This window comes from Vicugna pacos, chromosome 7 (genome assembly GCF_048564905.1).
Source record: "Vicugna pacos chromosome 7, VicPac4, whole genome shotgun sequence".
In the NCBI taxonomy this organism is placed as follows: Eukaryota; Metazoa; Chordata; class Mammalia; order Artiodactyla; family Camelidae; genus Vicugna; species Vicugna pacos.
The window spans coordinates 78,187,218-78,211,899 of record NC_132993.1 but is presented as its reverse complement, the minus strand read 5'-3'; the positions used below and the strand labels follow the sequence as shown (position 1 = coordinate 78,211,899).

Here is a 24,682-nt window from a genome sequence, read left to right as displayed (position 1 = left end):
GTAGTGCGCGCCGGGACCCCGGAGCCGGCGAGGCCCGCTGCGCAGGCTCGGCCGTTGCGCTGGCCCCACCCCGGCGGGCGGAGTAACGGTTTGGAATGCCCCAGAGTCCGCGAGCGACAGTCTCCTACCTCCTGGTCTAGGAAAAGTGTAAACACGCGCGCTCCGGCAGGCGTCCTCCGGTGGGAGGTTGCCCGGGGAACAGCTGAGCTGTGTGAGGCTCCGAGCTAGAAAGAAAGGCTCTATGCTTATTGTCTGCATTTCGCTTTGTCGTGACGAGCTGCGGGGACCCACGCAGTGCAGACTTGGGTATCTGGCCCCGTTCCAACCTCTTAAGTTGCTAACAATTGAAACCCATTTCTAACGCTCGATTAGCACTCATTTTCAAGGGAAAACGCTGGTGGCACTAGAATCCCTCCCCAGAACATCCCTCCTAAGTACTGGAAGCAGGGCCAGGTGGAGGGCGGGTGCAGCGCGGCCGCTTCTTACTAGAGGACAGCGACACTAAAGTGCATTGTGGAGCTGAGGACCGGAGAGCGCGTTAGGGCTGGCCGAAAGGGTGAAGTGAAAGAGGAAAAGCCTAAAACGAGGAAGAGACAGTTATCACCACGGGCAGTACCTAGTTCCAGTTCTTGGTCCCAGGGGTTCGTCCTGGCTGCCGCTTTCATCGTCCTCAGCCGAAACAAAAGGCAAGTGCCAGAGAGTGACTCCTGAGGACCTTTAGTGCTGTCTGCACCTCTCGGTCTTGGCGCATCTGTGTCCACTCGCTTCTCCAACCCTTCACACTTGATGCTCTCGAATCAGTAGAAAGGAGCACAATTAGTGGAAAACACAAGCTCGGGAGTCAAGGGATTTGGGTTCTATTCCTGTCGTCCCTCGGTGACGACATCATTACCTTGTGTTATGCACGCTTTCAGTGCCAGAGTTCCTAGATCAATCAGATTATTGTATTGACCTCTCATAGAAGTGGTTTCATGGGGCTGAATTACGAATAAAGTAGGTGTAGCAATGGGTTATATCTGTTAGTTAAACAGTAAGAGCTTTAATAATAGGAGCAGTACTGTAAGTATTCTGTGTTATCTGGTGAGTGTTTTACTGGGATTTTTTTTAAAGACTTTCCCACTATATCTGCAGCATTATAAACAAGTTTTTAGGTACATTCACAGCTAAGGCAATTGTGAATCAAAGGAACTCCTGCTTTTGTTAAAACGTAAGTTTCTATATTGCTAAGTGGTTTTTCAAGATGCTCTCATCTGCTGCGCATTTTTTTTTTTTAACTTTGCAGGCTGGTGGAAGCTTAACCTTTCTCCCATGCCTCCCTATTTATCTAAATGCAGTGCTGATATGATCAGGCATTTTTCACCAATTTGGGGTATAAAAGAAGGTCGCTTTCACCTAGGAGGAGCTCTTTTTATTTTTCGTATCCTCATATTTAGCCTGTCAGCCATTGACGGAATTGATGCAAATCCAGGTTCAGAATAATAATATTAGTGTCTGCTGATGCTAATATTTAAAGAATTAGAATTAAAAAGAGCCTTCAAACTGTGGTTTGCATAATTTAATATGTAAGTCAGAAGTTTTGTCAGCATTTTATGGTGCTTGTTATGAAAATTTACTGAGAGAAAACTCACTTATTTTAGATTTCCTGTTGATTTGTTGAATTGTTTGACTTGACCTCTGTTGCTCTATGTATTGTTTTAAACTCTATATTCACCTCCCCCTCAGCTGTAGTTGCCTCACTTTGCCAGTGCAGTAACAGTATGACATTAATTTCTTCACCTAAATTGATAAATGAAACAGTATGAAGACTTACATTTTATTACTGCCCTCTGGTATCCGTTGCTGGTAACCTGGGCTCTGTAATTGGTCGCAATTTCTTTATTGAAAGTTGACATTCGTATTTATTTTATAGCTTGGTACTGTCCTGAGGTTTATAAAAATGAAATGTCATCGTAATGGACGATCTGAGCACTGAGGTGCGTATTTTCATCCTACTGACAGGCATCTGCTGGCCTGTGCATTATAAGCTAATGTTCTTCAAGGTGTTTTGATGGCCTTCCATTTGTATAGCGCTGTTCACCTATGAGGAAAACAGTAGGGGTATCAGAGCGCTTTCCCCAGGAGCCTGTGTGAGACTCATCAGTACCAGATGAGGACGGTAACCTTCATGTCCTCACGCTCTTTCAGTTGTATCACACTGTAGGAGGCAAGCACTGCAATCTTGCAAATAATGGCCCCTACAGCCAGGACCATACCGGCCAGCCTTTATAGAAATAATTAAAAACATATAATGAAATTCGCAAGTGTTTCAAGGGAATGCAGTGCTACCTACTTGCAGAGAAAATAACGAGCAGTAGGATAAAGGTAGGCTTTATGGAGGAATATAAGATGACCCTTGATGAACGGGTCAGGGTTTGAAGATGAGAGCAATGAAGGAGGCATATCAAACAGGAAGGAGCAGGGGCACAGATGTAAGAGTTGTTATAGCTTCTACAAAGGACAGTGATCAGCTTCAGTTAGTACTGCTGATCCATGTTTGGAAGTACTGAAAAGTGAAATAAAGTATGATTGTGGAGAACCTTGAAAAGTAAGATTTCAGAGTAACAGTTAAGAAGGAGCATATATACAAAACCTAGTATTGGGGGGAGGTGGATGGGAAGGGACAGACTGGGAGTTCGAGATTATACTGTATAGCAAAGGGAAATATATTCAAGTTCTTGTGGTAGCTCACGGGGAAAAAGAATATGAAAATGAATATATGTATATTCATGTATGACTGAAAAATTGTGTGGTACGCCAGAAACTGACACAGCATTGTAAATCGACTATAACTCAATTTAAAAAACAAAAAACCTAGCATGATCTATTCAGCAAGATATATTCAGAAACAACGTGCAGATCTTAAATTGGGGGGTGGGGGCGGTGGCGGGGGAAGCAGAGCAATTCAGTACTGTTACACATAAGAACAGTTGACCGAGAAGCGTGAGACCTCTTTGATGGCCAAATGCCAGCAAGTGTGAATGAACTGGTAATGATCAGGGTGGCGTCTACCACACATAAACAAGTTTGTTAAGTAGCGGTGGGCGGAAAAAGTAGTAGCATAGAGTGGTCATATATATGCACTTGGGAGTTAAAAACTGGGTTCCAAGCCCAGCACTTCGGTTTACCAGTTATAAGACTTTAGATTACCTAATCTTTGTGATTGACTTCCTTCACTTGTAAAAAGGGGATAATGATAGTACCTACCTTTAGGGTGGCTGTGGGAATGAAATGTTATTTTCTATTGCACAGTAAGCCCTCATTAAATGGTAGTTAGTATTCATTGCTTCTTGGGGTGACAGTAAGGATTACATGAGATAACGTATAGCAGCTGGCACATTATTGAATGAGTATTGAATGTTAGCTGCAATGTCACTGTTACCTGTACGTATGGACTGGAGATAGGTTTTGAAGATAGGTTCAGTAGGGTAGCCGTGGGCCTGTTAGCATCCTGATGCACGCAAAGCAAGTCTGATGTTTAGCCAAAATTCTTTGACTTCTGTATATTGGAGTCAGTTGAGTGACTAGAAATCAAGCTCGGTTAGCTGACTTAACTCCAGCCCCACACAGTCCCAGCTTCAGCATATTACCACAGTATGGCAGCCAGCTTTCCAAACACCGTCAAAAACTGGGCAACAGACAGATTCCGGGAATAAGAAGGAAGTAAGACACAAGGACTGAGCACTGGTGGTGGAAGGCCTCTCCCTCTGTACACCCGCGTGGGCAGCAGTCCGAGCCGGAGAGGCCCTGCAGCCTGCCTTCTCTTCTGAGAAGGAAAATTTGGCCATGGATATCCTTTGAGCTGGATAGGCCTGCTCCTCCCTTCAGCTCCTCTGCTCAGAGATAACCATCTTGGTTTTTCTCTCTGCATTTCTATTCAGCTCACTCCGGAAGGAATCCTTAGGGTCTGAAATTGCTGTGAGCAAGCAGTCTGTGATACTGTTTCCTAGACTTGAGAAAGCTTTTGTCCAAGGGCTCCCTGACCCTTACCCCAGCTGCCACTCCATGCCAGTCGGAAGGGGCTTTCCCTGGTATACTTGGTTTGTAAATAGGCCCTGTTAGAGTTAAAGAAATCTCTGTCACTCAATCAGAAATATATTTTACATCATAGCCCAGTACACAAACACACACACATATACATAGTGTCATGAAACTATACTTACCCTTTCTACAAGCAGTGCTCTCTGCTATTTCTATTCTGTCCTTAAAAAAAAAAAAAGGGTGGTTATGACCCACTAAAATGTTAAAGTACATTAATGGCTTGGAATTTAAGTTTGAAACCAGTGCTTTATATCTCCCACAGTGTTTTGAAGAGGTTATACTATTCTAGAAATGTCTGAAAGGAGGGATAAATCTTTGCACTGGGAGGACTTAACCATGGTGTTGGCTGCATAAAGGGGTGATGAGGAAGAAGATAGACATCCAAGATTAAACAATACCAGGAAACTCAAGAACAAGGCTACTTGGAGTTTCTCTCCTCCTCAGAACTGGGGCTTCAAATGAACAAAAACAATTTCTTGACAGTAGATTTAACACCCACCTGTCCCTCAGCTGAGAAAAATACTAAGCATGGATTTGCAATTCTTACTCCCACCTTAAAACCTACCTACCCATCAAGGCCCCTGCTCAGATGCCACTCTCCTCATCAAGGCTTGCCTGACTCATCCTTGCAGTGGGTGACATGTGGTAGAGAAGGAGCGTAAGCTTTGGAATCAGGTAGAACTGGATTCACATCTCCACCCTTCCTATATGACACTGGGCAATCACTCAAGCTCAACTTGTATATCAGTAAAATGGGGATAATAAAAACTTCCCTTAGAGAGTTTTCCTGAAAAGATCAAAGAAGATAACATCCTTGAAGGCTCTTTATTGCTTGCCAAATAACACATCTTCCATAGATGTTCCTTTCCTTCATTCCTCTTGGTAATCACTGTCCCTGCAGAGCATCCAGGCGCTATGTTTCCTTTGAGACATCACTCTCTACTTCATATAGCAGCCGCATACTTACTTTATCCACCCTGTAAGACAAGCTCCCAGGGGACAGCGTCCATTGGCCATTCATAGTCTCATAATACCCAGTAGTATAGCAGAAGGCGCTCACAGAATACTTGTTGACTTACTGAAGAACGTCATCAAAGGTAATATGACCCTGTCAAAGAAACATTTAAAGTGCTTGCACAGAAATGAACGTGATAACTGGATAAAAGCTTACAATAAAAAATAACTGATAGGATGGCACTGACCACTAAGATTGTAAACAATCAGTGACAATTTATTACACCAGTATTCGTAGTTCATCCAATAAAATGAGCAAAGAACACTGACTAGCAGAAGACATTAGCTCATATCTTCAAATATTAAGGAACTCAAGCAGCAGAGCACACCTGAGCTCTTCTTGAGTGAGCTGGAGAGGAATTTTGCCTCAGGATGAATCCTGTCTGGTTTCACTCATAGATGATTTAGATGATTTTTAGAATGAGATTTGGACTTTAGACTTCAGAGTTGATACTGAAATGAATTAAGACTTTTCGAGTTGTTAGGATGGAATGGGTGTATTTCACATGGGATAAGGATATGAATTTTGATGGGCCAGTGACAGCGTGTGAAGGACTGAATATTTACATCCTTCTAAAATTCATACATTGAAGTACTGACCCCCAATGTGGTGGCATTTGGAGGTGGGGCCTTCAGAAGGTAATTAGGATCAAATGAGGTCATGAGAGGGGGCCCTTGTGATAGGGTTAGTACCCTTAGAAGAGATCCCAGAGAACTTGCTCTCTCTTCCTCCACATGCACCCCGTGGCTGGGAAGGGAGCTCTCACCAGAACCCAAACAGGCTGGCATCCAGATCTCGGACTTCTAGCTTCCAGAACTATAAGGAAATAAATTTCCATTGTTCAAACCACTCAGTCTGTGGTATTTTGTTGTTGCAGCCCAAGCTAACCAGTACCTCTAGGAATGACCTGATTTTCCTGAGTGACGAAGAAAATCCTTGAGAGCGCCATGAATCTGAAGGCTACTCAGCAGAGAAAAGATGAGGACTTGTGTGCCCTGAACTTCTCACGGAGGGGCTCTTCTGTCCTCTCCCTTCATCAGGAATAAAGACTCTAATTAGTCAGGGCAGAGTCAGAGCTTTCTAATTTGAGGGGAGGAAGGGAAAGGGTCAGTCTTCACCCTGCTTCACCTAGCCTATTTATTGTGAATATTTGGTTATCTCTTGCAGTGAAAGACAATAAAAATGATGGCCTGGTCCCCCTGCGTTCTTGCCTAGGGCACCAGAGAAATTCCGAACGAGTCCTGTCTGCCCAATGTCCACTGCTAGATGTTTCTTTGGCCCCTTCTTGTTGCCCCAGGAGGCAACTGAGCTGCTTCCTTGGAACCCGTCAGGACTTGTCTTCTTTAGTCATCTCCCAGGTGCTAAACCACACCATCCACATCCACCCACTTCCCAATATATTAATGCGTGGACTCTGGAATTTTAACTCTGCCATTTATTTCCTGAGCGGCTTTAGGCAACTCACTCAAGCCTTCCTTGTCTCGGTTTCCATATTCTGCAAAATGGGACAGTTGTTTCCACCTTTTTGTGTTGTTTTGGAGATTAATAACTTTAAATAGATTAGCATCCCATCTAATGCCGTGCCCAACAAGTGATAAACACGCAATAATTGTCAGCCATGGCCACTTTCATCTTTATCATCACCTTTGCCAGGTAGATACAAATCCTAGACCCAAAGCTGTTTAGGTGATGTCCACTAGGTGGCACTAGCCACAGGTAAACAAAATCTACATATATACCATATTTCATCAAATGTTTGAAAGTTCTATGAAGAGACAGAAAACTGTAATAGTAATAAGGCAGTGTGCATATATAGGGATAAATATATTGTGGCCCCAAAACTAAGCATTTGCTCCATGATAATTACCTAAAGCAGTTGTTTGAAAACAGCTACTAGTCAAACATGTTCTGGTTTGATTCCCAGACCCCAGGAGATTCTGATGCAGGAAGATCAGCAGAGAAACAAAAACACTCCCATTAGGTATCACGGAGTGCCAGAGTATTGTTCAGTCAGGTCCAGCTTTTGTTAGGCTGAGTAGGGTGTGATTTGGAGAAAGACCTTGCTGCAGGCCTGAGATTTTTGTGTGCTGAGGGAGGAAACTTTTGCAGGCAACCAACCCCTGACAGAGACAGAAACTTGGTTGGAAGTGCAGAAGAGTTCAGACAGAGCTTTTTGCAAGTTCTTCTATGTGATAAAGAGTATCACCAGTGCTTTTGCGAGTAGATGTGCTTTTCTGACATCTGTGAAAATGATCTCAAGGTAGAGCAAGAACAAAATGGGCTGGACATTTGAGTTACAACACTTTCTTACTTTTCTTTCTTGTTATTCCTTTCTGTTATCCCTAAGCCTTCAAATGAAGTCTTGTTTAAAATATCTTAGTTATATTGTAGGGAGTTAAGGAAGAGATTTGTGTCCACCTTTGGGCTGAATTATTATACCCATTGGAACTGAGTTACATAAGTGAGGTGATAAAGGCTGAAACGCGAAAGCACTCAGTGGGAATCCTCATTGATATTTAAAGAAATCAGATAAAAGCCTGGAATCCCTGTAGTTTCCTAGGATGGAAGGTTTTGTTGTTTGGGTATCCAAGAGCAGGGCAATCCTAGAAGACTGGCCATGGTCATACCCTAAACCAGCTGAAGGTCTGGGGGCTGCAGGCATGTCCAGAACAGGGGGAAGGTGATAGACGAAGCACACCTGGAGTAGTGACGAGAAATGCAGACAAACGGGACAGAATTATATTGGTTAAGGGAAGAGACTGACAAGAGCAGTCTGGGGAGTTGTTTCTGAGCTTTCTGTTTAGAAAGAAAATAGAGCCAGTGGCAGACCCACTTCTTCAGCTTCCTGACCCCCTACCTCCAACTCGTCTTACCTCCTTTCTACCCTAGAGGAAAGGGAATTCTTTGTCCTTATATATGCTAGATCTCTTCTGTCCAGACTCCATCAGTTATCAGTTCCAATTCTTTCATTGCTGACTCTAGTCTCTAGACATATTTTTTAAAAGATCAAGTCCCTACCTTTTGAAACAAAACAAAACTCTCTCTTCATTTAGCATCCTGTAGTTACTGTCCTGTTCTTTCTTCCCTTTGCAGCCACGCTTCTAGAAAGAGCAGTCTCCCTGGCTCCACTCCCTCTCTTCCCTTTCTATTCCCCACCCTGCAATCCAGCCATTTTGCCCACACCCACCTGCAAATGCCCCCGCGGAGGTGAGCAGGGAAATTCTTCCTGTCAAAGTCATTGGGTGGTTATCAGCAGGAACTCTAAGCCGGCTGCAACGTTTGCAGCTGTTAACGTTTATCCAGTAATTACTGAGCTCCTGCTGTGTGTTTGACACTGTTCTAAGCACAGTGGTGTCTCAAGGGTGCAGTCAGGTCCTGCTGCCATCAGAGTGTCCTGGCCCGGGGCCTGGGCTGGGGTGTGGGGAGCCCTGCAGCTTGGATTGGCGGGGCAGCAGGCTCTTGTGAAAGCGCCAGCCTTTGACTGCCTTCTCCGCCTGCATGACGGTGTGAATTCCAGACTGCCTGCGCAAATGTTATTTTCATCATATTGTTAACCACTCTTTTATCAATGTAGTATCTTAAAATTGCTGAAAATGTGTTATTTTAGGAGGAAATGACCACTCCCCCAACAAAGCCTGCCTTCTGTCCTCTCGTAGCTTGATCTCTGGTGGGGTGAAACTCACAGTACCCATGTAAACATTTAATTTCAGAGAACTGTAAATACTGTGAAGGAAATAGAGCAGGACAACATGACATAAAGCACTTAATAAGCTCTGAAGGCTCATACTCCCTCCAAATTCGTAAATTGAAATCCTTACCCCAAGGTGATGATTAGGAGATGGGGCCTTTGGAAAGCGATTAGGTCTTAAGGTGAAGCCCTCATGAGTAGGATCAGTGCCCTAATAAAAGAGGCCCCACAGGGATGCCTTGCCCATTCCTGCCATGTAACGACACAGTGAGAAGGCACCTGCCGTGGCCCAGGAAGTGGGCCCTCCCCAGACGCTGATCAGCCTCCAGAACTATGAGAAAGATATGTTTGTTGTTTGTAAGTCACCAAGTTGATGGCTTTTTTGTGATAGCCACCCAAACAAACAGACCGGCAGCTGTGGCACTGGGAGAACTGGGTTGGAGTATGGTCAAAGAAGGCCTCTTTGAGAAGATGACATTTAAGCTGAGACTTAAAAGATGAAAAGGTTTAGAAAAACCTGGGGGAAAGCCTGCCAGGCAGAGGGAAGAGTAAATGGAAAGGCACCGAAGAACTTGGACTGTTGGGGAACTGGGAGGAGAGCCGTGTGCCTGGAGCTTCGGGACATGACAGTGGATAGAAAGAAGCCTGGACGAGGTGGGCCTTGTTTATCAGATGGGGGATGCTGTTGGCAGGTAGAGAGAGCCCAGATGGGAAAGCCCATCAAAGTGTGGGCAAGCCCTCGCAAAGTTGTGGGTCCTTGCCTGCCGTTGAGAAAGAATTCTCACTAGAGGCAGAGGGACAACATCAGGGGATGGGAATAAAGACCTGCTTTATTGATCAGAGAGAGAAGGTGGGGGAAGGCAAAAAAAAAAAAAAAAAACCACTTGAGCAGGGAGCCGTCAGCGAGGGAGCTGGATGAGACAGCTCCAGCCCCCATCCGGCCACGGGGTCTTTTATTGGGTGGCTCTGCCATCGTGACCATCACTCAGGTGGTGCCAATCATTTTGTTACTGGCTCTTTCCTGCCATGGAGCTCAGCCCAAAAACTTTGGCAGATGGAAGAGAGCAAAGAAAGAGATACCGGGGTATGTCCTTGGGATCAGTGCAGCACTTGTGGCGTGTTGTATGGTTACATCCTTGGAATCAAGGTGCCAGCTCTGGGAAGAGAGGAACAACTTGTTTTTTAACAGCCTGGTGTTTTCTTTCCCTTGTTGTTAATCAGCCAGGGTCAGTAAGCCTGCCTGCTCACCTCGCACAGTCACTGGAGCAGGTGTAAGTGCTAATAGATAAGATTCAGGAGAGAGAGGAACTGAGGTGCAGAAGAGGGTGGGACTCCACTACACACGTGGAGGAGTTTGCTTTGATAAGAGCAGAAACGCACATACCTTTTAAAGCTTTTCCCCCTTACTTTTCTCAGTGTCACTCCTGATTCTCTGCCTTCCTCTCTGATTCTTCTCAGTCTCCCCTTTCATTTCTTCGTTAGCAGGGTTCTGTCCAACTATCCTCTTTACATCTTCCTTAGACAGTCTTTCGCCCAAGCACATCAGCCTGGACCACTCGCATGGACTTCATACTCTCATATCCAACTACAGTTCTTAATCTCCCAAATTATATCTCCAGCCCAGACCTGTCCTCTGACCTGATTTAGCTGCTTATTTGACCCGTCTGCTTGGATAGAGGCATCTTGAATTTAATGTGTCCAAAACTGGGATTCTTGAGTCTTCTCCACACACAAAACACAGCACTGAATAGGGCGTGGCAGACGTGGAGGGTGGTGGGTGCTCACCAATGGCCCAGGTTCCACCTCTCCTTGTAACCTCCACCCTCATTCTCTGCTACAGACTCGAAGTGTTTTCATTCTTACGTGTCGTAAGCATTGCTAGAGCGCACCAGTACTGTGAACTCTCCTTCCTTTCCTAGACATCATATTTATTTATATAAGAGGATTATATTTATCCACGTCCTTGGAGGTAGACTTGGCTGTAGCTCTTACCTTGGCCACTGATATGTAAGTGAAAATTATACGTATTGCTTCTGGGTGGACATATTTAAGATTAGGTGCACAATTCTCCTTGTTGTCTTTTTTTCCCTTCTTTATTACAAGGTTTTATCATTTATCGAGACATAGATGCCTAAAATCAAAGCAGCCTGGAATGCTGAGCCATTACATGGGAAAAAAATTGCCCAGGGAGTCACTTGAACATGCAGCAAATGTTGAGCAAAAAGGGAAAAACAAACAAAAAAAGACCTTTGTTGTGTAAGTCACTGAGGTTTTTGCTCTTTTTTTAGTTCTCAGGTGTGTCCATGTGCGTGTATCTTAGGTTACCACATATAATCCAACATGCCCTGGCTGACAGAAATGCTCTGCAAAGTCAGTATTTAAAACAGATCTCTTCTAGCCTCTACTTCCAACTAGATAGCCACCCCCCAAGCCTCTTCTAACTAGAAACTGGAGCTGCCAGTGTCTCCAATCTGATCCTCTTCAGCTCTCTCCAGTTTCAGTTATCATCTACTTAGCTGCTTAATCCTAGATCCAAAAACAGAAATCATCTTCATTCCTCCCTCGCCCCTCACTCCCACAGTCTGATCAACAGGTTTTTGTCAGTATGTCTCCGATTTGTCCTGGACGTCTGCAATAGCTTTCTTCCTGTTCCTGCGTCCAGTCTTAAAATACCTACAATACCCTCGAAATCAGATGTGAATAAAGGATCTCCAGGAGGCCTTCCTCCTCCCGCCCTTGCCCCCAGCCACCTCCCAGCTCCTCTTCCTGTAGGCAACCGACATGACCAGAGCCTGTGTGATTCCTTGAGATGCTCTCTGCATGTGAAAACAAACAAGTCTGTACATCTCCCAGAGTAATCTTCCAAAAACACAAAACTGGCCGTATCTCCCCTAGTTTAAGGCCTTTCAGTGCCTTCCGGTTACAAAGCCTTGAGTATTTAGGACCCTGCGTTGGCAGCCTCCTCAGTCCTGCTGATCTTTCAGTCCCAAATGACTGCTTCTCAGCTGAGATTGTTCCTGCCTCAGGGCTCTTCCCTCTACCGTCCCCAGCTTGGACAGTTTCCCCCCAGGTCTGTGTCATTCTCCAAGAGGCAAGGCCCTCTGTTTGTCGCCTTCAAGCCCCCACCACAAGCAGTCAGTGTATCTTTATTGGGATGTTTACCTGCTGATCAACCATCTCCCACATTAGACTCTGTCTCCTGAGAATAGAGATGGTCCCTTATTTTGTTTACCACTTACTGTAGCCCCAGCCTCTAGTTCCCTGCCTGTCACTGAAGAGGCACTTCAGTAAGGAACTGATGGAGAAGCATGTGCCCTGATTAAAAAAGAAAAAGAAAAAAAGAAAAAAAGACAGGTGAAACTAAAAAAAGAAATTGGCCCCAGCTATTTAAGCAGGCAAATCTGGCCTCTGTGTGGTTTCTACCCCCGAGTATAGATTTTATCCTGAGCCTTGTCACACTGCGTGTCTGCTGGCTGCGTCTCTGCCACCCGGTGTGGAGAGCAGAGCGGGCCTCACCCCCACAGGGTGGAAGCCTTCGGTCCTTTGGGAGGAGGTGACAGCAAGCACAGAATGCTTATGTGCCAGACCTTGTATTTTGTCACAGACATTTAATAACTAGTTTAAACAGAAATATTAAGCAATCACTTCATCCTTTGTTTTAGGCACCAGAAGTTCCTTTGTTTTTTTAACCAGCAAGTAAAACCAGAAAAGACAGCAGCTCCCGCATAAGAAACAGTATAACGTGTCTGTGACGAAACATTAATGCCACAAACTTGAATCAGTATCTGCTTCTGCCTTCAGTGTTTTAACACAGCACATACTTTCCTAATCATAAAAGTAATGTCTCAGATAGATAACAGAATACTAGTATTGTCTTAAAGGGATAAACTGGGGAAATAAAAATTACATCCATGGAACAAGGTTTTTATTTCTAAATCACAAAAGCTAATCTTTCATCTGTTTCCCTGTCCTTGGAAACCAAACAACAAAAGCTGCATTCATCTCTACTTTAATTTCTCCTGAATTTATTTCTAGGTATCCAAGTCAGCTGATTGGATTAGCTAGGTAATGTAACCCAGCCATTTTGCCTTTATCTCTTACCAGAGTAGAGGATAAAATCCAAGCTCCTTAATGTAACATATAAGGTCTCTCGTAATCTGGCCCCAGTCTACCTCCCAACCTCGTTTCCCACCACTGCCTTCCCTTACCCATTTTATTGGGAGCTTACCGGAGAAAGGTCGTGGGCACACAAATGTGTTCCGATGGTCCAGACCTCTCTTCACCTGAATACTTCTGTGCCAGGGTATAGCAGGATGCCCGTATATGATACAGGCTTGGAGGAATGAGTTAAAGGATCCTGAAATCACAAAGTGATGAGCTAGGAAGTGAATTCACCTGAAAGGGGTAGGGTTGCCTGCTCTGATCAACACACAGAGAGCAGAACCCATCCTCAGTGTGTAGCCGTGTCCCCTAGCTCACAGGTGCCTTGCAGAGAGCTTCAGTGAACTAACTGTATCCCTCCCCCAAACTTACATGTTGAAACCATAGTCCCAAAGTGATGGTATTTGGAGACGGGGTGTTGGGGAGGTAGTGGAGCCCTCACGATGGGATGAGTGCCTTGCAGGTAGAGAGCTAGCTGGCTGAGGACACCCTCTGAGCGCCCTCTGTAAACCAGGAAGAGGGCATTTCCCAAGAACCTGCCTATGCTGGCACACTGGTCTCAGACCTTTACCCTTCAGAACTATGAGAAGTAAATAGAAATGTTTGTTGTTTAAGCCGTTCGACCTATAGTAATTTGTTACAGCAGTCTGAACTGACTAGGACAAGAACCCTACGTGGTCTCCATCCTGAAGCGTCTCCACCACCTTGTAGCTCTGGTTGGTCAAGGACTTGTATCTTTCTTTTACATTCAGAGGGTGATCTTTAGATCCTCCTGTGCGGCCTACAACTCCTCCATGACTGGGATAGTAATGAGTAAAACTGGAGAAAATTGCAGACAAAGTCTAAATTGGCATATTAGGCAAGTCAGCCTATCCTGGCCGCAGGAAGTGTAGTATCAGAGGTGCTTCTGCAACTCAGAATGTCCTTGTCGGTCACAGGGAGTCTGGGAGTGGTGCGACGTGGAAAGGTGTATCTGCACGAGGCGGGCTTTTTTAAAAGGGCCCTCGGGTGGTGTCTTGTGCTGATGGCACAGCTGTGCATCTTGATCGTGGTGGTGTTTACATAAAGCTATACTTGGGATAAATTGCATAGAGCTTCGCGCATGCATGGTGACTTGTGAATAAGCCCTATGGTGTATACCAATGCCAGTTTCCAGGGTTTTATACTATACTGTAGTTATGCACGATGTTAACACTGGGGGAGGCTGGGTGAAGGGTGCATGGGAGCCGTGCCATACAGATTCCTGTGAATCCATAATCATTTCAAAGTAAAAGTGGTTTTTTTTTTCTTTTTTAAGCATAATGGGGAGGGACTCAGAATACTGAAGCACTTGATCTAAAACAGTGCATTGGGACTGGCCTTTAAGCTAGATCTTATGCAAAAACAGTTCCTCTGTGTCTAGATTTAAAGATGTTCCTGAAGAAAGGGATGAAGTGGGCTACCTTAGCAGATGCAAAATGAGTGCAGAGTCTAGAAGGGCCTTCAGCTCCTTGGAGCTCTGTGAGCATCCAGGTGAATCCCCAGCTGCTTTTCTGGAGACCTGCAGGGAGAGCAGGCAGATGGGCTGGTGAGTTGTGGTAGGCCATAGGAAGAGGGCTGAAGGCCCAGGAAACTGGATGTCTTGTTTACTCAGGTGACTGCCGTCCTCAAACCATGCTGGCTTTACTCAGCATCACTGCAGCTGAATTCAGTTTTCCAACAGTACCAGTCATCTACTGTGCTCCTGGTACTCCTCACTCTTCTAGAGCTTGGAATCTGTCCAGGAACAAAACAAAGATCCCTTCCCTGGTGGAGCTTCTGTTTTAGCACAAGGGAGGAGGCAGGGAGAGAAAATAAGCAGTCCTGGGTGGGTTATAGAGCATACTAGAAGGTGGTAACTATTATGGAGGGAAAAAATAGGACCAGGTGGGGGGACCTAGAATTCAGGAAATGGTGTGATGTGTGGGAGAGGGAGTGTTGCTAAATACTCTGAGTTCTCAAATGATGTGATTGTATTGCAACCAATCCCCTGTTTGAATTTTCTTTTTCTACTACCAGATTCTCTCCCTCATCATTCCTTTCTGCTTTTCCCTGATTTCCTGTCTCTTCTCTCCTTCATTTTAACCTTCCTTTTTTCTCTTTCTTCAATTAATTCACCCTTTCTTTTTTCTTTTCTAATTCCCCCTTTCTTATTTACCTATCCTCTCTGGCGCCATTTTCTTCATCAGTGGCTCTTTAATCTTTTTCCTTTTTATCTTCCTTTCCTTCCTCCCTCATCATTTTTATTTTTCTCTCCCATTCTTTCTGGCTATTTGTCTTTATGTGGCTTTTCTGTGGAACTGAAGTTCATATGATTCAAGTTCATGTGGCTTTTGTCATATTGTTTGCGTGATAAATGCTTTCTATTCTAAATGAAACCAAACTTTCTTTAGGAACCCAGCAGGATGCAAATGGAAACAAGCCCTGATTTACTGACTCTCACCTCATCTGTTCACGCAGGTCTAAGCCCCAAATATTTCTGGAAGTTCCAGTAAGTGCCTGACATGTGTTCATGAGCAAGTCTGTTCTACCAAGGACTGCTGTCCTCCATGCACTCTTTCAGGGGACCATCGTTAAGACCTGAGGTATCTCCAGAGCTCTAGGTTTGCCTGGAGACTAGGGCAGAATGCCTTCCTTTGTCTTTGTCTTTGGAATTATATTGTTATAATGGTTGCCAAGAGTATTGCATGTGCCCCATCCTTTTATACGGATCTTGGTAAAGCAGCTTTTTTGGATTATATTTTTACAGCTTCATTTCTTCAAAGGACCCAAATGTGAGATCTGGCTTAGAACATACTCCAGAATGACAGGCACGGTATTACCCCCAATCACCTCGTCCACCAACAACTCAGCCTTGTTACTGGGTCAGCTCTTTAAGTCTGCTCCTTCTTGCTTTAGAATGAATATCTCTAGCCCAGGAGGCTTCTCAGTCATTACACAGACTTCCATTTAGCCTGGCCCATCAGTGTCAGTGCCTGGACACATCTCAGTTCCAAGAAGACACAACTTGACTTCAACTCAGGAGTCCCCCCCTGAAAGTTCATGAAGCAGACAAGTTGAAATTTACATTTCTAATTTAAAAAACCACACAAAGATAAAAATCATGTTGCTTTTGTATTTTATATCATCTAGTAAGATATAACCATGATTAATTTTTGTAGGTTTCAACATGTATTATTTCATTTAATTTTTAAGTTGAGTGTCATTGGTCCCTGATGAAAATTTTTGCTAATTCTAGAAAATATACTAAGAATTATGATTGCTAGAAATTGAGAGGCTCTTCTAAAATGTGTATGGAAATGCAGAGGGCTAGGCATATAGTAGAAAAAACTGGGTGCTAGTTATGTTTTGCTTATTGATCTGGGTGCTAGCTATACTGGTGTGCTTGTTTTGTGAAAATTCTTCATGTGGTATGCTACACTTTGTAACATTTTTATGTGTATGTCGCACCAGAGAGAAAATTTTGCTTAAAATAATGAAATAAAAAATAAGCTGGAAATATTTGGGTAAGAATTACAAGATTGAACTTAGATATTTGTACCATCATTTATTGCATTAAGTCTTTTTCTTTTTTTTTGGTGGGGGAAGAGGTAATTAGGTTTTTATTTATTTTTAATAGAGGTACTGGGGACATTAAGTCTTTACAAAAAGAAATCACACACAAACAGATGAAAGTAGAGCTATAAAGAATACATCAAAATGATGACTGATTACCAAGTACTGACACACTGCACAGCACAGGAGACCACTGACAAAATGAAAACCTACTGAATGGGAGAATGTATTTGCAATGATATGACCAATAAAGGGTTAGTGTTCAAAATATATAAACAACTCATACAACTCAGTATCAAAAAAACAAACCACCCAGTCAAAAAATGGGCAGAAGACCTGAATAGACATTTTTCTAAAGAAGACATCCAGATGGCCAGCAGACACATGAAAAGATGCCCAGTGTCGTCGATCATCAGAGGAATGCAAATCAAAACCACGAGATACTAACTCACACCTGCCAGAATGGCTGTCATCAAAAAGTTAACAAATGTTGGTGAGGATGTGGAGAAAAAAAGAGCCCTTATACACTGTTGAAATATAAATTGATGCAGCCATGTGGAAAACAGTATGGAGGTTCCTCAAAAAACTAAAAATAGAACTAACATATGATCCAGCAAATCCACTGCTGGATATATATCCAAAGAAAACAAAAACACTAATTTGAAAAGATACATGCGCCCCAATGTTCACAGCAGCTTTATTTACAATAGCCAACATGTGGAAGCAACCTAAGTGTCCATCAAGAGATGAATGGATAATGATGTGTTGTGTATACATATACATATATACAACATACACACACACATAAATTTCCAATAGAATACTATTCAGTCATAAAAAATAATGAAATTCTGCCATTTGCAATAACATGGATGGACCAGGAGGGTATTATACTTAGTGAAATAAGTCAGAGAAAGACAAAAACTGTATGTTACCACTTATACGTGGAATCTAAAAAAATAAACAAATGAATATAACAAAATAGAAACAGACACACAGATATATTGAACAAACTAGTGGTTACCCGTGGGGAGAGAGAAAGGAGGAGGAGTAAGATAGGGGTAGGGAAATAAGAGGTACAAACTACTATGTATAAAATAAGCTACAAGGATCTGTTGTACAACACAGGGAATATAGCCAATATTTTACAATAACTTTAAATGGAGTATAATGTATAAAAAATTTGAATCACTATGTTGAAACTAATACAATATCATAAATCAACTATATGCCAATTAAGAAAAAGTAGTGGCAGACTTAAAATTTAGCATTTTTACTATATTTAATAGTTTTGTTCAGAAAGGACACATCAGAGTAGTTTAAAAGGCAACACTACATCTCAAAAAATATGCACAAATATTTCCAAATGTACATGATTTGACTTTTTCCACTTGTTATTGAAATTCATATACAATACTGGAATCGTATTCTACAGGTTAAAAATATAACAAAAGCTTTAATTTCAAGTAAAATTTTCATTGACAAACAGAATTAAATGTATGTTTACTATTCACAAGATACATGGAAGAGATAGTATTTCTAGAGTGTGCTTGGGAAACAAGTCAAATAGACTGTGGTCTTACGTAGCCACAGACAGACCCAAGATTTTACAAAACTCTAGCCTTTGAAATGTAACTTTGGTATTTCCTTCAACTAATTAAAAAAAAATGAGCAGTGCATATTTCCTCTATTGAACAGAGGTATTCATCCATTTTCTGCAAGACTATTATATTCACTCTTTAGAGATATGATTTGTTGTCCTTGTAAGCAGGTATAACTGTGAAAATGAGATAGTGTTATAATCCTGGTTACGCTGTACCCAACAGGGGGAGAAATCTGTTCCACATCAATTAAAGACATTATAACCCATGAGCATGAAAGACTATTAGAACACCACAGTCCATTACAACTTCCTGCAATTCCAATATGTAGTATGGGAAGGGGGATGGAGAGGACGATGAGATTCTTTTAGTCAACCAGTTTGATATGATCACTAATGATATTCCTCCAGAAGTAGACAGAGACCTTATTTCTGATTGTGTTTAAGAAGGAAAACAGAGATAAGACATGCTGTCTTTGGACAGCCAAACACATTTGGGAATTTCACACATCTGCCAAAGGTACAATGTAATTCTCAATCAAGTTAAGACATTGTCTTAGTTGGGGACCTGAGTATTTTTCTCTAGAAAAGTACAACTTCGTTCTCTCTAGTGTGAAATATATGAGACCAGTCCAGAGGACCAAAGCCATACACATGGTCATCATATTCAATGCCTGAAAATTGTTGGCACTTAGAAATGATCAAGTAAAAAATATTTTCTGGCCTAACATATGGATTTTTTTTTGAACTTACATATTTTCAATGTGTTTATTCCAAACTAAGTTTTTTCCTTTGATACTGAGTTCATTTAGAATGTTTTATCTTAACCAATATAGGCAGTTTGCTTTTTAGATTTTTTTTTTTGAAAGGTAGAATCAGTTAAAGATCACTTCACATCCTGCTAAAATTTTATAGAAAAATGTAAACTTGTTTCAATCACCAGTCATAAACATATCAAAACAGATTTTTGTTCCAAATAACAATTCTTGTGTTAGATTTTAAATAGACCATGCTTAAATATATCTCTACGTAATGACAATTTCTATAAACTAAGATAAAGCAAACTGCATTTTTGAACTAAAGATAGTCTGTCATATATTTTAGTTGATCTTACTAGTGATGGGGAAAAATCATAAATTTTCCATGGCAGTACAATCAAACTAAGACAGAAAGACAAATGACATTCCCCCTTTGTGCTCGGCCTATCCTGGTGTGCACTATTCATCTACATAATGTATTAACCAGACATCCTCAAAGCAGGAGGATGAAATCAATCTTTGAGAATAGTTTGTCCCTTTTCTTCAGATGCCAGCATTGTAATTCTGTGGTTAATATTTCTTTTTCATGTCATACAGGGGGTCACATTTACCAAAGGCTTGTTCTGTATATGCATAACTCACTAACAGATGGTTTTTGATAAACTGCACACAGTGCTAATCTGTCAATATGGTACATAAATAATTTGTCTCCAAAAAATGTATGAAACTGCATCTCTAACTCCTGATCAATGGAGCAGTTCTCAGAGCTTCTCAGAATCTATTTCCCAGGTTATAAGCCTCAATTTGGCTGAAATAAAATTCTCTTTTCTTTTTTTCTTAGCTTGATTGTTACTTGATTTTTCATTGACACTTGTGATCCTTGACTATTATCGTATTGAAAAATGGTTTCTGTAAACCACAGTAATCTTATCACTTCACTTCTCTGAGTCAATATTTCTAAAATGTTATCAGCCCAGTTCTGTAGCTTTTAAGTGAACCATTCCCTTTATTCTGAATTCTGGTTACATATCTGGTCATATATAGTAATACCTCATTATTAAGCACTAACCAAGTACACATTAAAAAAATTTATTTTTGTATTTACCAAGAGGGATTTTTAAAGGCATGTATTGATAAGTACATTAGTAATTATAGTTCAGCATTTATTCATCGTGACCTTACACTGTGATCAGTGCAGCTCATGGGTCTCAAGGTCAGTCAGAAATAGAATTTTCTGTAGGATAATCACTCCTGACTCACCTGTCCACAGAGGCTGTTGGGCGACTCTTGCCCTAGCTGCAGGGAGGTACACGCGCACCCACGTGAACACTGTTGGCAAGTCCATGATGGGGAACAGCAGCAGAACATCAGCAGGTCCTGGATGTTGCTAAATTCTCCTCACCATTTTGCACATTTTAGAAGTAAGCTACTCATATTATAAATAAAGCCTCAAAACAAACTTAGCGCTTTTCTTTCAATGGTTGAGAGGTTAAAAAGAAAAATCCAAGAGTTTAAAAAAATAGAACAGAAAACGAATGAGTGCTTCAAGTTCAAAGAAAATAGTCAATGCAGAAAATATTTGCATAGAATTACGTGGTAGGTAACTTTTGCTTTCCAGTCCTGGCTTAGCATGACCTCCTGAGCCCAGTTTCAGGAAGCAAGTCTTCGCATAGCCTGTGAAAGCCAAGGGGAAACAGCCTTGATGCAACTGAATTCTCTTTAAGTCTACCTTACTTTTTTTGCAACTATGTTTTTGTACTGTTGGTTGCTTACATATACTCATCTTAGGTGTACAGCTTCACAATAAAAGAAGGGTAAAAACTTCATTTTGTACCTCATCATACTTTAACTGGATGTATTTTAAAAGCAATAATTACTATTTCTTGAATAATTATACTATGTACAAGACACCATTTTATTACTTTACATGCACCTATTAATTTGCATAACTCTGTGAAAAACATGAAAAACTAAAATGAAGACAGGGTAAGTAATTTGCCCTGGGCTACCTAGCCAGCGTGTTGCAGAAGCACTCAAATCTGTCTGGTTCTAAAGCCCATACCATTAAAACCACTCTGCCATACTGCGTCCCTAGGTACAGGAACCCTACCTGAATCATGATTTTATGCAGCATCAAAAATGCTTTTATAGTGTAGCAACTTCTTAAATTCCAATTTTGATGTATGAGTTTTTACTCAGCTAAGTTGGCCCTGTATCCTCAGTCATAAGCTACTGAATCTGGAAGGACTTCCCAGCTCAATAATGACGTTTCTGGGCTCAGTAAGCTGATGGACTAAATGCAGAACCTCCGGTAGTATATTTCTCCCATAAGAATCTTCTCTGCCTCTCATCCTTGCTGCCTGATTTTATCATTGCAGTTTGAATGTTATTCTTTTCAACATTTTTATCAGGAAGTAGAATAAGTCAGAGAAGGCCTGCCTATCCAAATTTGCATATGGCACCCGTATGGTGTATATTTAATATGCTGGATGATAGATTCAGAAATCAAAATAATGCCAATAAACTGGAACCAATCAGCTGTAATCTAGCAGGAGAATTTGTAGTTCTGCATTAGGGTCAAAGCCAATCACATAAATATAAATGGGGGAGCCCAGCTAGACCATAGTTCATGTGAAAATGCCCAAGTCTTTTGTTGACCCCTGCTCAATAGAAGCAGAGATTCTGATGTAGTTATTATGAAAATAAACCTGCTTTTAAGTCGCAGTAATGGCAATATCTTGATGAGATCAAGGTAGGTCATAGTTGACCCTATGTGAGGTTTTGTGTCCCCTTCTTGACCAGGGATGGATTGACAAATTTCATGTCTATGAGGAACGGTGAAGAACTGGAGGAGTCTCGCGTGGGGTGGAGTCTGCTGGAGACATGAGAGCTCCTTTCAGATATTTAAGGGCTGTTCCGAGAAGGCAACACAAAGGGTCTCAGTCCACTGGGTGGTCATTGGAGAAAGACTGAGTCTAATTTGTAAGCACAATGAACACTTGGAGACTTTCAACTGTGTAACAAACTCCCTTGAAAAGCTACTTGTTGCCAATATCTGGAAATGTTCACACAAAAGCTGAGGTAATATCCTTAGGGATAAGGTAGGAGAGATTTCAGCATGGCCCAGGGTATGGGACTATTTGACTTCTAAGACTTCTTTCAACTTTAAAATTCTATGATTTTCTTTTGTTGGTCCCATTTCACTGAATGATGGAGCCACAAAGTTCACTCAGATACTGGAAGTTTCATTCATGTTTCCTAGGAATGGTCTGAAGCCCCAAGAACATCAGAAATACACAGAATCAGCCTGGAAATTGTGAGAGTCTCTTTTTTAAGCCATTATTAGTCAGATAAAGAAAGGTCATGAGGTTCCTGTTCCTCACGTACTGTTTCTGAAGCTTAAGAAACTCCTGGGTTAAAAATTCCTACTATTCACCTTTCTCCTATCCAACGGAACTTAGGTCTCTGGAAGAGAAAGTATGGGAGGCCTCTGTATAAAGTCAGGACCAGCGTGTTGGCTGCTTCTAGATACTGATCACACCTGTATGCCTGGGGCAAAAGGTCCCCCCAGGTACTTAGTATCTTCAAAGGAGAATTCTTGTTTTCTATTTTCCCCGTTCAATGAAGCCATCCTCTTGGAATTTTTTTAACAATTATTTTCCCTGAGTAGTTTTTATCAGACATAGTCACTACATGTATTATTCTATTTAATCCAAAGTATTTTCTTTGAAAGAAAATAATGATCGTACCTCATCTTGGACATCAAGTTCTTCTTCAATCAGCTCTGCTTCCATTAACTCGAGAGGATCTTTACAGTCCTGGATGAGGGTGATCTTGACAGAACACAGAGTATTTATTGGAAGTAAAATAGCATCAACTCACTTGGTACTAAGAATGATTTGCTGGTGCCTCTCGTCTGTAATCTGTACTTCAAAGTCCTTTTCAGCTCTCTTGTCCTTTTCTATTTCCCACTTAGAATTTTCCCCTTATCATTTCTTCATTTCAGGTGTGAACTGGTATAGCTCTCCATTGTTTAACCTCCCTTGCAGCTCTCTTCCCCAACCTCTGAAGTGCATGCCTCTTAATGAGTCACCCCGTCTGCCTAACCGAGTGAGCAGTCAGTGGTGTTTTTCTTTCAATGGCTAAGCTAAAGCACTCAGTACAGCACTGAGGATGCAGTGAAAGCCCGGTGAAGGGTTCGTGACTGATGACAATAAACAGTCTCAGGTTGAATTGGGTGGGGCTTAATTTTATTGGAGATGGAAACCAACATGTATGGACCAAGTAGGTTGTTTGGGAAAGTTCTGCTGTTTAACAGTAGTTTGTAAAGCCAGCAGCAACCTGGTCTTTGTCCTATGTACAAAGAATATCCCCGGAGCAACTCTAAATGTGTATCAAGGCAAGAGTGACATTTCAAAATGCTTCTTAGCTACTTTTCATCTCACAAATAAGTAAGCAGTGGGAGAGCTCATAGCTCAGTGGCAGAGTGCATGCCTAGCATACACGAGGTCCTGGGTTCAATCCCCAGTACCTCCATTAAAAAAAAAATCCCTAGTTACTCCTACCTCCAAAAAAGCAAATAAATAACCCAGTTCTCTTTATATGACCCTGCTTTGCTGTTGTTATAAACGGGTTAGAGAATTTTAAGTTAGATTTAAAAAAAAAAGTTTATGAGTTTTCAAAGCTGAGCATCTTGCATGTAGTTTTTGTTTTTGTATTTAAGATCCACATTTTGGTATTTAGGACTAGTATTTTTTCCAATAGCATTAAGCAGAACAATCTCTTCACTAAAAATAGCTAAGAAGAATGTATTATTGTTTTCTAAATTAGTTTTACTTCAAATATTAACTTCCCAACTGCAGGAAGACTCTACTTATCCTACTTGGAGGAAAGAAAAAAAAAAAAAGGAAAGCAATTTAAACTACAGTAGGCTGTGTCACTGGAATAATAATTATTGTTGTTATTTTTATAAAGTATTTGTTTTAGTTTCTCAAATTCATGGTGAGATGAGGCTCTTGTACCAGGCTGTAGGCCCAGCCCAGTGACCCACACCAGAATGCTCAACTCTCCTGGCTGTTTTACAGGAGAAACGACAAAATATGGAGGCCTGTGGGAAATCGCGGTCTATTTTGTTTTGTGGGGAACAGTTAATTCTGGGCTGATTGATGGCTTTTAATATTTTTTTTTTTTGGTTTTTCAAAGGTCACTTACACCTAATGGATCCTATTTAGAGACATTTATAATTGAGAGTTTCCAGACTGCTGAGAATTTAAAATGCAGTTTATATACGAATTACAGAAGATCCAAGATTCAGTGCCTATATTCTCAAGTCACTATAGCTAATGCCCACTTTTATTAGTAAACTCACACGTTGGAGAATTAATACATACTAGGTACTACCAGTTACTTTCCTATAAACTGTCATGTTTAGTCTTTATCGCTCCCCAGCAAGGTGCATGTTTTTACTCCCATTTTACTGATGAGAAAACTGAGGCTATAAGAAGTCAAGCAGATGGCTTGAAATCCCAGTAGGCTGGGATTCAAACCTAGATTTGTGGAATTTTTGCCATTTACAGAAAGCATGATAGTTTAGGAAAGACACATACATAGAAAGGTCGAATGCTTACTGTTTCTAAGATGGAATCTTGAACCTCTTGGGATTTAACCTGGCTCTGTAGATGGAGGACAGCATCATGGACGGTCAGGAAGAATATGTCCTTCCTAATGTTGTCATTAAAGAAGCCACATTTCTCCAGCTTTTCTATCACATGATCTTCAAAAGAAAGAGAGAATGTTTAGTCTCTAAGAAA

The 24,682-nt window shown here is 41.7% G+C and overlaps 1 protein-coding gene and 2 long non-coding RNA genes across 7 annotated transcripts in view; 2 read left to right on the top strand and 1 right to left on the bottom strand.

Annotated features, from left to right (window-relative positions):
• LOC116281335 (uncharacterized) overlaps window positions 1-24,682 on the top strand; it is a 58,832-nt gene that overhangs the window by 132 nt on the left and 34,018 nt on the right. The window lies entirely within an intron of this gene.
• On the top strand, window positions 134-6,288 carry LOC140697455 (uncharacterized). The gene is made up of 2 exons (XR_012074584.1): window positions 134-686; window positions 5,970-6,288. It is a non-coding gene; the product is annotated as an uncharacterized lncRNA (long non-coding RNA).
• SLC26A4 (solute carrier family 26 member 4) overlaps window positions 19,851-24,682 on the bottom strand; it is a 46,820-nt gene continuing 41,988 nt past the window's right edge. For all 3 annotated transcript variants that reach the window (XM_031679792.2, XM_031679793.2, XM_072965219.1), the window contains exons 19-21: window positions 24,500-24,645; window positions 22,622-22,705; window positions 19,851-20,546 (exon numbers count right to left, since the gene is read on the bottom strand). In XM_031679792.2, the coding sequence (XP_031535652.1) occupies window positions 20,523-20,546; window positions 22,622-22,705; window positions 24,500-24,645 (254 nt within the window). In that variant the 3' untranslated portion in view covers window positions 19,851-20,522. The remainder of the gene's footprint in view (window positions 20,547-22,621; window positions 22,706-24,499; window positions 24,646-24,682) is intronic.